Source organism: Muscardinus avellanarius, assembly GCF_963383645.1.
Source record: "Muscardinus avellanarius genome assembly, chromosome: 2".
In the NCBI taxonomy this organism is placed as follows: Eukaryota; Metazoa; Chordata; class Mammalia; order Rodentia; family Gliridae; genus Muscardinus; species Muscardinus avellanarius.
The window spans coordinates 64,086,915-64,103,799 of NC_137787.1; the positions used below are offsets into that span (position 1 = coordinate 64,086,915).

Consider the following 16,885-nt stretch of genomic DNA (forward strand, 5'->3'; position numbering starts at 1 on the left):
GTTAGCTGATACTACAAAAAAAAAAAAAAAAAAAAAAACAAACCTAAAAGTGTTTTACTAGCCTGTAATATTCCTTAAACTGTACATATTCTATTTTGTATTACAAATGATGTATTGAAAATTCAGTTTTTAAAGAATGTGTGAAAAAGAACTTTTTTTTTTGGGGGGGTGGCACTGGAGATCAAACCCAGGGACAGTTCTACCTCAGAGCTATACCCCAGCCCTATTTTATTTTAAAATAGTATCTCTCTAGGTTAATGAGAGTCTCACTATTTGCTGAGACTGTCCTCGAACCTGCAATCTTCCTGTCTCAGCCAAAGAAAGGGGAGGGGGAGGGAGGGAGGGAGGAAGGGAAGAAGGAAGGAAGGAAGGAAGGAAGGAAGGAAGGAAGGAAGGAAGGAAGGAAGGAAGGAAGGAGACAGGAAGCAAGCAAGCAAGAAAGAAAGAGAGGGAGAGGCAGGCAGGCCTGCCGGCCACACGCTTGTATTCCCAGTAGTTGGGAGGCTGAGACAGGAAAATCACAGGTTTGCAGCTATTCTCAGCTATTTAGTGAGACCCTCTGTAACATAGTGAGACCCTGTTTCAAAATTAGCCGGGCGTGGTGGTGCATGCTTGTAATCCTAGCGCTCAGGAGGCTGAGACAGGAGGATCACACAGGTTCAAAGCCAGCCTCAGCTACTTAGTGAGGCTCTCAGCAACTTAGTGAGACCCTGTTTCCAAATAAAATATAAAATAGGTCTGGGAGTATAGCCCAGAGGTAGAAAAGCCCTTGGGTTCCACCCCCAGTACCACCAAAATGAGAAAGAGAAAGAGAAAGAGAAAGAGAGAAAGAAAGAAAGAAGGAAAGAAAGAAAGAAAGAAAGAAAGAAAGAAAGAAAGAGAAAAGAAAAGAAAGAATATAGGGCTGGGGTTGTAGTTTGGAGGTAGGATGCCCCTTGGAGTTCAATCCCTGGTACCACAAACAATAAAATAAAAACTAAAAACATAAATAAGAGATTTGGAGAACATCTCTATCTAGTTGAGATAAATGGGGAGAGATAAATGAATACTAAAAAGTACAAGTTCTTAAGACTGGAATGACTGGAGACATTCTATGGGCCTCAGAGTAATTCTCTTCCCTCCAAACAAACAAAAGCTAATTCTTTAAAAGATTTGGCCTGTTGATAATATTCAATTAATGCATACAAAATATTTATTAACATTTAGGTTCACCCATCCTAATATTAGCCAAATAATTAAAAGGCCAAACATGACCTAAGAAAATTATTGTGTTAAGAAAAAAATATGAGATGAAAAGGTAGTAGGGAGGCCAAGAAGAAAGGTTTAAATAAAAACAATGAGAAGCTGGATGTTGTAGCACACGCCTGCAATATTAGTACTTGGGAAGCTGAGACAGGAACATCACAGGTTTCAGGCTAGTCTCAGCAACTTAGCAAGACCCTAATTTAAAAGAAGTTGGGCAAAGGGCTACACACTTGTAATCTCAGTATTTGGAAGGCTGAGACAGGAGGATCGCAAGTTCTTAGCCAGCCTCAGCTACTTAGGCTCTCCATGACTCAGTGAGGCACCGTTCCAAAATAAAGAACAAAAGATAGGGCCGTAGGTGCAACTTGGAGGTAGAATGTCCCTGGGTTCAATCTATAGTAAAACACACACACACACACACACACACACACACACACACACACACACACACACACACGGTAAAGGGAAGGGGTGGGAGGTATAGCTCAGAGGTAAAATACCTTGGTCAAATACCCCACACCCACAAGAAGTAAATAAGACCAAGTTGCAACTTTAGCTATGGTATAGACCTCATAAATGAGAACCAAGGCTATTTTTAAAGAGATCAAATGAAATAAGAAACTTGAAAAAAAAAAAAGCAAGATATGTTAGGGAATAGTCTAGGCATTCAGATTTTAAAAGATGAATACAAATAAAAAACAACAAACTAACCATAGTAGACTATCCTTGCAATTCATTTAAGTAAAAAAAAAAAAATTTATAGTTTATGTTGGAAATTATGAATGAAAATTTCCTTAACTAATTAAAAGTGTATTTTCACTTTTGTAAAAGTTAGTTTAGCAAAATTATTTCAACTCTCCCATATACTGGTACTTCCTAGCTTTTCTTTTGTTATAAATGACAAGAATATGTTTAAGAATCTTGATAGTCCTACCTTATATGGACTAATGAGTCTTCTTTTAATATCTAGTCTGTAGCTTCTGTATTGTTCAGCATCACTCATGTCAGTTACCAGCAATCGAAGAATTTCATAAACCCTTCTAGCGTGTTGCTAAAAAATAAAAAGGAAAATGTGAACATGGTAAATAAAAGAGTGACACTGTTTCAAAAGGACACAGGATGTATTTAATACCCGCCATGGGCAAGAAATGCTGCTAGATACTAGAGGAGAAACAATAAAATACAATCTATCTTCAAGGAGCAAGCAGTCTTGTGAGGAACACAAATGACTAAGGTATGGTTAACTTAATGACAGAAATATGCAGAAAGTATTACGGTAGCATAGCCTGGAAATGTCAGAAACAAAAGAAGAGGATTTCTGAGGGTGTAAAGATAAAACCTGAGTCTTTTTCTTCTTCTTCTTTGGTAATGCTAGGAATTAACCCAGGGCCTTATGCATGGTAGGCAAGTGTTCTACTAAGCCACAACCCTAATACTGAACTTAATCTTCAAGGGAAGAGAATATTATTCTAGAGATAGGAGAGGTCACTTGTACACACATGCACACTTAACAGAGCAGCTTGACACTGCGGGAGCACAAACGGAGTACAGTGAGGATGGAGACATATACAGAACTAAAGAGCTGGACTTTAACCAAGTAGATTTTAAATACGAGTCTAAGTTATATGCACACAGTTGAGTTTTAAGTAAATCATTCTTTCAGCTGAATAAAAATGGTAGCAAAAATAAGGATAGAGAGACCAATTACGAAGCAAAACTAAGCCAGGGGTGGTGGCACATGCTTATACTCCCAGCATTTGGGAGGCTGAGACAGGAGGATCACAGTTCACAGACAGCCTCAACTACTTAGGCCCTGTGCTCAGAGAGACTCTGTTTCAAAATAAAGACTAAAAAATAGGGCTGGGGGTGTAGCTCAAAGGTAGAATGCCTCTGAGTTCCATTCCCAGCACCGAGAGGAAAAAAAAAAAAAAAAAAAGCAGCAGCAGCAGCTAAACTAGGCCCAGTGTGGTGGTGGCGGCATACACCTATAATCCCAGTACTCTGGAGGCCCAGGACAGCCTCAGCAAGTAGTGAGACTCTTATCAACCAAGTGAGGCCCTGTTTCAAAATAAAAAATAAGCCAGGCGTGGTGGTGCACGCTCGTAATCCCAGCATCCGGGAGGCTGAGACAGGAGGATCACAGTTCACAGAGAGCCCCAGCTACTTAGGTGCTTCGCAACTCAGTAAGATCCTGTTTCAATAAAAAATAAGGCTGGGGGTATAGCTCGGAGGTAGAATGCCCCTGGGTTTTTTCCCTAGTACTGCAAAAAATGAATGAATGAATGAATGAATGAATGAATGAGTAAATAAATAAATAGGGCTGGGGTATACAGCTCAGAGGTAGAATGCCACTGGGTTCAATTCCCAGTACCATGGGGGAAAAAAGAAGCTAATATATTAAGCATGGCAAAAAAAAAAAAGCAAAAAAAAAAAAAAAAGAGAAAGGAAGGATGGATGGATAGATGGATGGATGAACTGGGACAGCAGAAGTAAGTATACTAAAGGCCAGGGCTCTACATATATATATGGAATAATTGACTGGATTGGAATGAAAGTAGTCTTCACAGCCCAAGGGATATTGAGTAGACAGAACATAACCACGAGGATGTAAGCTGTATCAGTACACAGGTAAGAGTTAAAGCCATAAGGTCAGCTAAGATCATCGGAGGAAAGGACGCAGAGTGATAGTACAGTGGCAGAGAGAAAACCCGTAAAAAACCCAAATATATTGGAGAAACAAGAAAGTTTGATATTACTGAAGCCAAAGGAGTAGCATCATTTTTATGTTTGTGTTATCTTACTCATCTATTTATTATTGTGGGGAAGTAAGTAAGTATAGGTTAGAAGAATATTTAAAATTTCTAGAATGGACACTTGAGTGAGTCTGAAGAAATGAATATTATCTGGCAAAACAAACAAGAGGGAATCCTCATAAAGAGAACAATATATATTAAAAACATAGAAGAAAGATGTGGCCTAAATAGGAAAGAAGAGGTTCAGTAAAGCCAGAGCACGCAGGAAAGACAGCCGAAGCCAACAAGGTAGGAAAGTTCAGCTCATGATGAGTCCAACTTGTGTGCCTTATTTTTTTTTTAAAGCATGATTTAAAAAAATGTATTCCCTGGGCGTGGTGGTGCACGCTTGTAATCCCAGCATTTGGGAGGCTGAGACAGGAGGATCATGGTTCACAGTTCGCAGACAGCCTCAGCTACTTAGTGAGGCCCTCTGTAACTCACTGAGACCCTGTTCCAAATAAAGAATAAAAAATAGGGCTGGAGGTGTAGCTTGGAGGTCGAATGCCCCTGGGTTCTATCCTCAGTACCACACAAACACAAAAAAAGTATTCATTTGAGCTATTAAATAAATCCTTATTAATAAATTTATGTTTAATGTAGCCTGAAGACAGAAATCACTTCTAAATACATACATATACTACACACACACACAAAGGAGATACATATATAAATAAATAAATAAAATTTATCTTAAAGCCATAAGACCATTAGAGTGTTTTAATGCAGAAGATGGAAAGTTTCAATTCAATTTGGGGATTGTTGATAGTGACCCAGCAACCTTGTTCAATTTTTCCTCAAATGGAAACTTTAGACTGGATATTTAGATATGTCATGTCAAACTTTAAATAGAATAAGAAGAAATGAGGATAAAGAACTCTGAGGAAGTTACATTTAAGAAACAAAAGAGTTGGGTATGGTGGCACACACTTAAAATCCCAGCATTTGGAAGGCTGAGACTGGAGGATCACGGTTTGCAGACAGCCTCAGCTACTTAGGGAGGCCCTTCACAACTCAGTGAGACACTGTTTCAAAAATTAAAAGAAGCCAGGCATGGTGGCACACGTTTGTAATCCTAGCATTCAGGAGGCTGAGACAGGAGGATCGTGGTTCACGGACAGCCTCAGCTACTTAGGCCCTCCACAACTCAGTGAGACCATGTTTCAAAATAAAGAATAAAAAATAGGGCAGGGGGTGTAGCTCAGAGGTCCAATGCCCTGGGTTCCATCCCTAGACCCACAAATAAAATAAAATAATAAAAATAAAAGACTACGCCAGGCGTGGTGGTGCACACTTGTAATCCCAGCATTTGGGAGGCTGAGAGACAGGAGAATCAGGGTTTGAAGACAGCCTCAGCTACTTAGGCCCTTTGCAACTAACTCAGTGAGACCCTGTTTCAAAATAATGACTAAAAAATAGGGCTGAGGATGTAGCTCAGAGGTAGAATGCCCTGGGTTCCATCCCTAGTACAAAAAACAAGCAAAAAAAGACAAAAAAATTAGGGCTGGGAGTGTAGCTCAGAGGTACAATGCCCCTGGGTTTCATCCCCGAAAGTACTCCAAGAAAGATGATGAGCCAGGTATGGTGGCACACATTTATAATCCCAGTACTTGGGAAGCTGAGAGAAGAATTGCAGGTTTGTGGCCAGCCTCAGCAATCTCCAGAGGCCCCCTACAGTTTACTGAGCCCCTGTTTCAAAATAAAAAATGAAATTGGGCTGGGGATATAGCTTGGAGGTAGTATGCTCCTGAGTTCAATCATCAGTACCACCACACAGACACACAAAAAAAGTGATGAGAGGATTAAGTGGCAAGGTGGGAACTGTGGAGTTCTAAAGCCCAGCAACGAGTGGGCAACAGCATCAATGGCCAGTCCTTACTACAGAGCACTCTTCATCCCATATGCTTTCATAATAAATTCTACCTATTCCTCAAGAGCTTTAAGTCAAATGCCATCTTCCCATGTAATACCATCTGACTTCCTTGTTTATTTTTATTTTTTACTTATTTATTTCTTGCAATACTGAGGATTGAACCCAAGGCATCCTATCTCCAAGCTATATCCTGAGCCCTGTTTTTATTATTCATTCATTCATTCATTCATTCATTCACTCACTCACTCATTGGTACTGGGGATGGGACCCAGGGGCTTTCTACCTCCAGGCTACATCCCCAGACCTTTTTTTTTTTAAGCTGGTCTGGAGATGGAACCCAGGGCCATTCAATCTCCGAGGTACATCCCTGCCCTTTTTTTTTTTTTTTTTTTTGGTGGTACTGGGGTTCCTGGAAGCCCTTCTACTTCCGGGCTACACTCCCAAACCTATTTTTACATTTTTATTTGGAAACAGGGTCTCCTAAACCAGCGTGCGTGGCTGGCTTCGAACCTGCGCGATCCTCCTGTCTCTGCCTCCCAAGCGCAGGGATTACAAGCATGCGCCACCATGCCCGGCTCCCTGCCCTATTTTTTATTCTTTATTTTGAAACTGGGCTTCACGCCAGGCGTGGTGGCGCATGCTTGTAATCCCCGCGCTTGCAAGGCAGAGACAGGAGGATCGCACAGGTTCGAAGCCAGCCGCGCGCGCTGGCTTAGGAGACCCTGTTTCCAAATTTAAAAAAAAATAGGAGTGTAGCCCGGAGGTAGAAGGGCTTCCAGGAACCCCAGTACCACCAAAAAAAAAAAAAAAAAAAAAGAAACCGGGCTTCACTGAGTTGCAGAGGGCCTAAACAGCTGAGGCTGTCCGCAAACCGCAATCCTCCGGTCTCAGCCTCCCAAATGCTGGGATTACCACCACGCCTGGCTCCAGACCTATTTTACATTTTATTCGGAAACATGGTCTTGCTAAGTTGCTGAGAGCCTCACTAACTAGCTGAGGCTGGCTTCAAACCTGTGCAATCCTCCTCTCAGCCTCCCAAGTACTGGGATTACAAGCGTGTGCCACCACGCCTGGCTTTATTCTTTCTTTTGAAACAGGTCTAAGATGCAGAGAGCCTAAGTAGCTTCAGCTGGCCACAAACCTGTGATCCTCCTGTCTCTGCCTCTCCAAGTACTGCGATTATAAGCATGTACCACCATGCCTGGCTTAATTTCCTTGTTTAAATAAATGTAACGCCGGGCATGGTGGTGCACGCTTGTAATCCCTGTGCTTGGGAGGCAGAGACAGGAGGATTGCGCAGGTTCAAAGCCAGCCGCGCTGGCTTAGGAGACCCTGTTTCCAAAAATAAAAAAGTAAAAAATAGGTCTGGGAGTGTAGCCCAGAGGCAGGACTTCCAGGAACCCCAGTACCACCATAAATAAATAAATAAATAAATAAATAAATAAATAAATAAATAAATAAATAAATAAATAAATAAATTAAACTCCTTTCTCTGAACCCCCAAATTATTTTTTCTATACCTATCTTAATATTACTACTTTACAATTGTGTGTATGTATGTATGTGTGTGTGTGTATATATATCCCATATGCTTTCATAATAAATTCTACCTATTCCTCAAGAGCTTTAACATATATATATATATATATATATATATATATATATATATATATATATATATATATATATATATATTACTAAGGATGGAATTCAGGGGCATTTTGCCTCTGAGCAATATTCAGCCCTATTTATTTGTTTACTTTTTTTTTTTTCTTTCTTTTTTTGCAGTACTGAGGATGGAACCCAGGGGCATTCTACCTCCGAGCTACACCTCCAGACCTTTTTTTTTTTTCTCTAGTTTCTTCAGAGAGAAACAGGGTTTCTCTGAGTCGCAAAGGGCCTCACTGACAATCCTCGTGTCTCAACCTCCTGACGCTGGGATTACAAGTGTGCACCAACACATCCAGCTATTCTTTCATTTTGAAACAGGGTATCATTAAGTTGTGGAGAGTTTCACTAAATAGCTGACATTGGCTATGAACCTGGGATCCTCCTGTCTCAGTCTCCCAAGTACTATGATTACAAACTTACACCACCATGCCTAGCTCAGTACTTTACAATTTAACAAATATATAAAAGTATATAAAATGAAAGTGACATGTTTTACTCTAACTTTTCTCCCACCAACACTGTCTCCTGAGGTATGACTACTTTACAGTTTTGTGTGTGAGTGAGTGAGAGAGAGTGTGTGTGTGTGTGTGTGTGTGTGTGTGTGTGTGTGTGTGTGTGTTTCTGAGGATTGAACCCAGGGGCATTCTGCCTTTGAACTACACCCTCAGCCCTATTTTTATTTTGAAACAGAGTCTTGCTAGGTTAATGAGAGTCTCATTACTTGCTGAGGCTGTCCTTATACTTGCAATTCTTCTGTCTCATCAGCCTCCCAAGTACTGGGATTATAGTCACCACCACACCCCGCATACACGTTCCCTCCCCCCCAAACCCCCCCTTACTGGGGAATGAATTCAAGGTCATTCTACCTCCGAGCTACACACCCACCCAGGCCTACGTTTTTCCCCTTTATTTTGAAACAGAGTCTCACTGAGTTGCAAAGGGCCTCACTAAGTACTGAGGCTGTCTGCGAACTGCAATCCTCCTGTCTCAGCCTCCCAAATGCTGGGATTACAAGCATGAGCCACCACATCTAGCTTACACATTTTTTAAAAAAGCAAAACTAAGATACTATCCATTTCTGTTCTGCTTATTACACTTAATATAGCCATAATATATACTATCTCCTATTTTATTAATAAGGAAATTGAGGCATAAGGTGGTAAACTAAACTGCCCTAGACAGAGACAAAGTGGCAGATCTAGTTTTGAATCAGGCAGTCTGGTTCAGAGCGCAATCTTAACCACTGGTACTCCCTGCTTTCATTCTTGATGTCTTGAGCTATGTACTTTAAAATGTAAACGTTTCCTCCTATAAAATAAAAATACCTTATTTATTTTGAACTTCTGTTGTGCTTCTATTGCCATATCTTCATTGAATCCTTGCATTAACTTTTCCCGAGAAAAACAGGGCAAATCTTGACAGAGCTTCACAAGCACAAAGTCTCTTAATTTCACATAGCTTTTGGATGGGTCTTCCGCTGAAGAAAGCAGAGTAACATTTCCTTTATGCAACATAATTTCTTCATCATTTGAAATCTCAATATACAAGCTAAGCTAGCAAAGTTAGAATGTAAAAGAATTGTTTCTTATAACTCAAACAACAGAACTATTGGCTTTACCAATTAAAATTATAGATGTGTTCCTTTAGTGAAGATATTTATGTTAATTATAAAAATAAGAGCTATTCATTTCAAATATCAAGTTTTTTAACTATATTGGTTTTAACTCCAATTTAAAAAGCTGTACAAATGAGGTTCAAGTTTAGAAAACCCAAGCTTTTCTTTTTTTGATAGCTAAGGGTTACAAGTTAATGTTAACTTCATTCCTTTAATCCAATAATCTTTATAGTCTGCTATACTTATTTTACCTACTAAAAAAAACCTTTCCAAAATCATCTCTTTGATTTAGAAGAACACAATGAGGACATGATTTTGATACTTTCTTTGTTGCTTATCTTCATTTATGTTTGTCTAAGTTGTATCTACCTTAAAGACAAGAACACTGGACATTGGTAGACAGGAAAAAAATACTGCACCGAGAATAGAAAAGCCCAGTTCTCTCATTCACAAATGCAGGGCCTTCAGAAAGTTACTTCACTTCTCTGGACCCCCTGGTTTGTTTATTTTTTGCAGAAGTGGGGATGGAGCCCAGGAACATTCTATCTCAAGCCACACACCCAGCTTTTTTTTTTTTTTTTTTTACAGTACTAGGGATGGAACCCAGGGGCATTCTACCTCTGAGCAATACCCCCTGCCCTCTTTTTTTTTTTTTTTTCTTTATTTTGAAACAGGGTCTGAGTTGCCAAGGGCCTCACTAAGTACTTGAGGCTGTCTGCATGATGCTCCTGTCTCAGCCTCCCAAATGCTGGGATTACAAGAGTGCGCCATCGCGCCCAGCCAGCTCTATTTTTATTCTTTATTTTGAAAAGAGGTCTAAGTTGCAGAGGGCTAAGTGGCTGAGGCTGGCCATGATTTTCCTGTCTCACTTGGCTTCCCAAGTACTGGGATTACAAGCGTGCACCACCACACCTAGCTGATCAATAGAGAGGTTGAAACAAGCTGGGTTTGGTGGCACATGCTTGAGAGGTGGAGACAAGAGGACTGCAGGTTCGCAACCAGCCTTAGGTACTTAGTAAGGCCTTCCACAACTTATTGAGAACCTGTGCCAAAATAAAGAATAAAAAAATAGGGCTGGGGGTGTCCCTTGGAGGTAGAATGTCCCTGGGTGACATTTCCAGTACTACAAAAAAAAAAAAAAAAAAATGGCAAAGGATCTAAATAGACATTTCTCAAGAAGATGCATATGGAAAGGTATACAACACCACTAGCTACAGGGAAATACAAATCAAAACTATAGAGGTGTCATTTCACATCATGAGGATGGCTAAACTTAAGGAAAATAAGCTGTGGTTCCTCAAAAGGTAAACATAAAGCCAGATAAGGTGAGTACAGAGACAGGAGGGTTTCAGGTCTGAGGCCAGCCTCAGCAAGTGAAGAGAGAGCCTCAGCTACTTAGTGAGACCCTGATTCAAATAAGAAGGGCTGGTGTATAGCTCAGAGACAGAATGCTCTTGTGTTCAGTCAATCTCCAGTACCAAAGAAAAGGTTAAACAGTTACCAGATTTCTCATCATTTTTACCCTTAGGTATATATCCCAGGAGATATAAAAACCTAAGTGCGCATAAAAACTAGTACATGAAACCAGGCATGGTGGTACATGCCTATGATCCAGTACTTGGGAGGCTGAGACAGGAGGATTGCAGACTTGAGGACAGCTTCAGCAACGTAGTGAGACCCTTTTTCCAAATAAAAAAGGCTGAGGGTAGCCAGATGTAGTGGCACACAGTTATAATCCTAGTACATAAGAGCTGGGCGTGGTGGTGCATGCTTGTAATCCCAGCATTCGGGAGGCTGAGGCAGGTGGATCCGGGTTCACGGACAGCCTCAGCTACTTAGTGAGGCCCTCTGCAACTCAGTGAGACCCGGTTTCAAAATAAAGAATAAAAAAAAAAAAAAAAGAATGAACCTTGCAAACATTATGCTAGGTGAAAGAAGCCAGGCATATATTTTCAGTGCCCACAATAGGCAACCACTAGTATACTTTCTGTCTATATTTGCCTATTGGGGGCTAGTGAGGAGTAAATTCTAATAGGGTTTCTTTGAAATGGAAGAGAATACTCCCAAACTAGATTACAGTGATGGGAATGCTGGAAATATCTAGCAAATTAATTGTACTTTTTTTTTTTTTAACTGGCGATTGAACTCAGGGCCATTCTACCTCTGAGCTCTATCCCTAGTCCTATTATTTATTTATTTAGTTAGTTAGTTAGTTTTGCAGTACTAGAGATGGAACCCAGGGACATTCTACCTCCAAGCTACATACCCAACCCTACTTCTTATTCTTTATTTTGAAACAGGATCTCACTGAGTCGCAGAGTGCCTCACTAAGTAGCTGAGGCTGTCTGTGAACCCGGATCCTCCTGTCTCAGCATTCCAAATGCTGGGATTACAAGTGTGTGCCACCACGCCCAGCTTAATTGCACATTTTTAATAAATGAGAGAATTGTATGCTATGTTAATTATGTATCAATAAAGCTTTTTTTGAAAAATACAAAGCCGGGTGTAATGGCATACACTTGTGATCCAGTACTCGGGAGGCTGAGAAAGGAGAAGCATAGGTTTGTGGCCAGCCTCAGCTAATTAGTGAGCCTTCTGCAACCTAGTGAGACCCTATTTCAACATAAAGAGCAAATATAGGGATGGGTGGTAGCCTGGAGGTAAAAGGTTCCTGAGTTCAATCCCCTGTACCACACACAAAAAAAGTATGAGATATAGATTCATTCATTCATTTCATTCAGCTTATAATCCAAATACCTTCTTCTTTTTTTGTGGTTCTTGGGATCAAACACAGGGTCCTATGCATGCTAGGCAAGTACTCTACCACTGAGCTACTGTCCCAGTCCCCTAAACTCTTTCCTAAATTACTTTTCAGTACCACCAGGATCAAAACTAGGGCTTCCTGTATGCTACCCAAACATTTTACCATTGAACCACATCCCCAGCACAAAATACCTTCTTTATGGCTCTATACTTCACTCAGTTATTAACATCATATACATGTACTTATTAAATAAATATGATTTGACTATAGCTTTAAATCAGCAAGAACAAAATTATGTGACTATCAGTTTGATATGAAATTATGATAGGATTAATGAAATTGAGCCAGGTGTGGTGGTGTACACTTGCAATCCCAGTCCTTGAGAGGCTGAGACAGGATGCAAATTCAAGGCCAACCGTGACAACTTAACACAACCTTGTCTCAAAATAAAAAATAAAGCTGGGTGTGATGGCACACACTTGTAATTCCAGCATTCTGGAGACAGAGACAGGAGGATCGCAGTTTGCAGACAGCCTCGGCTACTTAGTGAGGCCTTTTTCAACTCAGTGAGACCTGTTTCAAAAAAAAAATAAAAATATAGGGCTTGGGGTATAGCTCGGAGGTAGAATGCCCCTGAGTTCCATCCCCAGTACCTCAAAAAAATTAAATAAAAAATAAGCCAGGGGTGGTGGCACACACTTGTAATCCCAGTACTTGAAAGGCTGAGACAGGTTTGCAATCAGCCTCAGCTACTTAGCAAGCCCCCCCACCCCAACTAGTGAGACCCTGTTTAAAAAATAAAGAATAAGCCAGGTGTGGTGGTGCACGCTTGTAATCCCCGTGCTTGGGAGGTAGAGACAGTAGGATAGTGCTGGTTCGAAGTCCCTCACTGACTTAAGAGACCCTGTTTCCAAATAAAAATATAAAATAGGTCTGGGAGTATAGCCCGGAGGTAGAAGGGTTCCATCTCCAGTAACAAAACAAAGCAAAAAAAAAAAAAAAAAAAAAGAATAAAAATAAGGCAGGGTGTAGTTCAAAGTTAAAAAAAAAAAAAATAGGGCTGGGGTATAGCTTGGAGGAATGGAAATTGCCCCTGGGTTAAATCTCCAGTACCACACAAACACACATACATACACACAAGACATTATCAAACCAATCCAGCAACAAACAAATGAATAACATAAGAGAACCAAGTGGAATTCATAAAAGAAATGCAAGGTTTGTTTAATAAAAAAAAAATATTAGCCGGGCGTGGTGGCGCACACTTGTAATCCCCGCGCTTGGGAGGCGGAGACAGGAGGATCGCGCAGGTTCAAAGTCAGCCTTGCTGGCTTAAGAGACCCTGTTTCCAAATAAAAAGTATAAAATAGGTCTGGGAGTGTAGTCCAGAGGTAGAAGGGCTTCCAGAAACCCCAGTACCACCACCAAAATAAATAAATAAATAAATAAATATTAATAGAAGACACCATATTAAAGAACAGAGAACTGGGTATGGTGATGCACACCTATAATCCTTGCCTTGTAATATTTGGGAGGCTGAAACAAAAGGATCAATGGTCCACCAAATAATGAGTCTCTCATCAACCTAGCAAGACCCTGTTACAAAGTACAAATAAACAACAGGACTGGGCATGTAATTCAAATATAGAATGCCCTGGGTTCAATCCCTAGTAACACACACACACACACACACACACACACACACACACAACAAAGACAGAGAAAACCACACAATCATTTTAATAGATGCAAAAAAAAAAATCAGACAACATCCAACATCCATACCTAATTAAAACTCTCAGCAGAAGCTAAGAGTGGTGGTGCATGCTTATAATCCCAGTATTTAGGAGGCTAAGACAGGAGGATCACAAGTTCACAGCCAGCCTTCACTACTCATCTACTTATGAGGTCTTCTGCAACTTAAGGAGACCTTGTTTCAAAAAAAAAAAAAAAAATAGGGCTTGGGGTATAGCTCGGAGGTAGAATGCTGCTGGGTTCAATCCCCAGTTCTGCACAAAAACTCTCAGCAGAGCCAGATGTGGTGCACACCTATAATCCCAACACTTGGGAAGCTAAGAAAGGAGTGCTACAGGTTTCAGGCCAGCCTCAGAAACTCAAGAAGACCCTAATTGAAAATAAAAAATTTAAAAGGGTGTAGCTCAGAAGTGGAATGCTACTGGTTCAATCCCAGTATCAAAAAGGAAAAAAGAATTAAAACCCAAAAAACAAAAACAAATCTCAGCACCTGTTATGGTTAGTCCCACAGAGGTTCATGTGCTGGAGGCTTAGTCCCCAGTGTAGTTGTAGTAATGTTGTGGAATCTTATTCTTTGAAAGGTGTGGTCTTATTAGATTATGGGGCAACACCTGCAGGAGGAATTAATGCAGGTCTCATGAAATTAAACTAGTTCTTGTGAGAATAGGTAGCACATCCCTAGGTTCAATAACCAACACCACATAAAAAAAAGCTCTAAATAAATGGAGACACTGCATGTTAATGGATATTGTTAAGATGGCAATTCTCTTCAAATTGATTATAGATTCAATGAAATCCTTATAAAAACTCAAGAGGCTTCTTTTTTTTTTGCAGAAATTCATGAGCTGATCCTAAGATTTTTATGGAAATATAAAGAACCCTTATAACCAAAACAATTTTGAAAAAGACTTCCACTTCCAGCTTCAAAACCCAATACAGACATCAAGGTACAGCTGCCCCTAGAGCCTCTATACTTGAAGGAAGGAGACAGGGAGTCCACAGAGGCTGGGAAGTACATGAGCCTGAGGAGATAATGCACAGCTCCACACTGAAATGCATATGGGCAGAGAAGAGAGTGGAGATGGGTGCAAGCTGACTCCAAAAAGAAATCTCCAGTCTCAGACAAAAGTAAGAATGGGGATGACAGCCAGTGTGAAAAGACCCATGGGCACTGAAAACCCCAACTAGGTGGCACAGAGAACCAAAAATACCACATACCGAATCTGGACAAGACAAAGAAGCTTCCAGGTGAGAAGGAGAAACAGGTGAGAAGAGAACACAAAAGCATTACACAAAATTCCATTCAGATGGAAAGCCAGAGCAGGCCAAGGACAAACATGTTGTGCTGGTGATTATCCTGAGAGAATGGGAAGAAGCCATTGGAAGAAAGACAGGAGAGCAGAGATGATGCAACTCTGTCCAGAGTGACTGAACGAGCAAGAATGGCCTACAAGAGATACAAGGAAACAAGCTACCCTGCCAAGACCTCTACTATGTCTTGACCACTGCCCTGTGCCTGGTACCACTGCAGCAGCTAGGAGGTCCCCTGGCACCTCCTCTTCATCTCTGCAGAGAAATCATTTGGGGGAATGTGGGAGATGGTGGGAGGGGACAGAAACAGAAGTAGACAACACTTCATATGTAAACATTAGAAAGTATTCTGCTGCTTTTATTTATTTATTTATTTGATTCTCAGGATTGAACCCAGGAAATTCTACCTCTGGGCTACACCCCCAAACCTATTCTATTTTTATTGTGAAACAGTGTCTAACTAGGTTGCTAAGAGCCTCCCTAAATTGCTGAGGCTAGCTTTGAACCTGTGATCCTCCTATCTAAGCTACCAAGTACTGGGATTATAAGCGTGCACCACCATGCCCGGCTCTTCTGCTGCTTTTAGAATTTAGAGGTGGGAGGAAAAAAGGGTTCCTGGGAGGTAGAGTAAGAAAAGTTCCCATTTTTGTGTGTAGTAATAGGAACTGAATCCAGAGACACTGTCACTGGGCTATATCCCCAACCCTTTTAATTTTGAGACAGGGTCTTTCTGTATAGGATGGTCTCAAACTTGCAACCCTCTTGCCTCAACCTCCCAAGTAGCTGGGATTACAGGTGTGTGCCGCTGTTTCCATTTATTAGGTACACTGCACATTAGGAGGTGATTGTGCCAGGTCAGTTGTTGAGTTTGCAACATCCAATATACCTATACCTTGGTGCCCTGAGGGTCATGGCTCATTTCTACTCTGTTTGAGTCCTCCCATCTTGCTGTCATTTCTTGTCTTATTAACACCCACCTGGCTACGACTACTGCCCTCCTCCCTCATCTAGGGCCTTGTACTTGCTAGACAAGCACTCTACCACTGAGCTACATCCCCAGCCAAGTGCCCATTTTCAACCCAACCCATCAATCATTTCAAGAGATTTCTATTTAATCTGCAGCACCCAGGCAAAACATACTCCATAGATTCAATTTGTTTATTTGGCAGATTAAACTTCACATTATCATCTAAACAACAACAACAACAAAGCTAGCGAGAGCTGGGAATGGTGGCAAAAGTTTGTAATCCTAATATGTGGAGGCTGAGATAGGAGAATCACAGGTTTGTGGCCAGCTTCAGCAATCCATGGGTGTTTTCCACAACTTAGTGAGACCCTGTTTCAAAATAAAAGAAGAAAATAGGGCTGGGGAGTAGCTCAGAGATAGTTTAATCCCCCAGTGGTGCAAACCTGTAATTCTAGTACTTGGGATGCTGAGATGAGAGGATTGCAGGTTCAAAGATAGTCTCAGAAATTATATTTTTTGTGTGTGGTACTGGGGATTGAACCCAAGAAAATTCTACCTCTGAGCCACACCCCCAACCCTATTTTATTCTTTGTTTTGAAACAAGGTCTCAGCAAGTTGCTAAGGCTGTCCTTGAAACTTCGGCCCTCCTGTTTTAGCCTCCCAAGTCCTGGGATTACAAGCATGTACCAGCTTGTCTCAAAAATTTTTAAGACCTTCAGCAACCTGGAAAATCCTGTTTCAAAGGCAAAAATTAGGGTGTATTCATATCGAGTCACCCCCCCATGCCAGTCTGGTATGGAGCTGTATTTCTATTTTCTGTATTTCCATCTATCTAATAAACTTCTTTAAATCTTTAAAAAAAAAAAAAAAGCAAAAATTAAGCTGGAAGTGA

The 16,885-nt window shown here is 40.8% G+C and overlaps 1 protein-coding gene across 1 annotated transcript in view; it reads right to left on the reverse strand.

Annotated features, from left to right (window-relative positions):
• Positions 1–16,885, reverse strand: part of HAT1 (histone acetyltransferase 1) — a gene marked incomplete at both ends in the record, with an annotated part of 112,050 nt that overhangs the window by 2,963 nt on the left and 92,202 nt on the right. Inside the window, 2 exon segments of the mRNA XM_080689379.1 lie at positions 2,180–2,296; positions 8,907–9,058. Of these exon segments, the coding sequence (XP_080545505.1) occupies positions 2,180–2,296; positions 8,907–9,058 (269 nt within the window).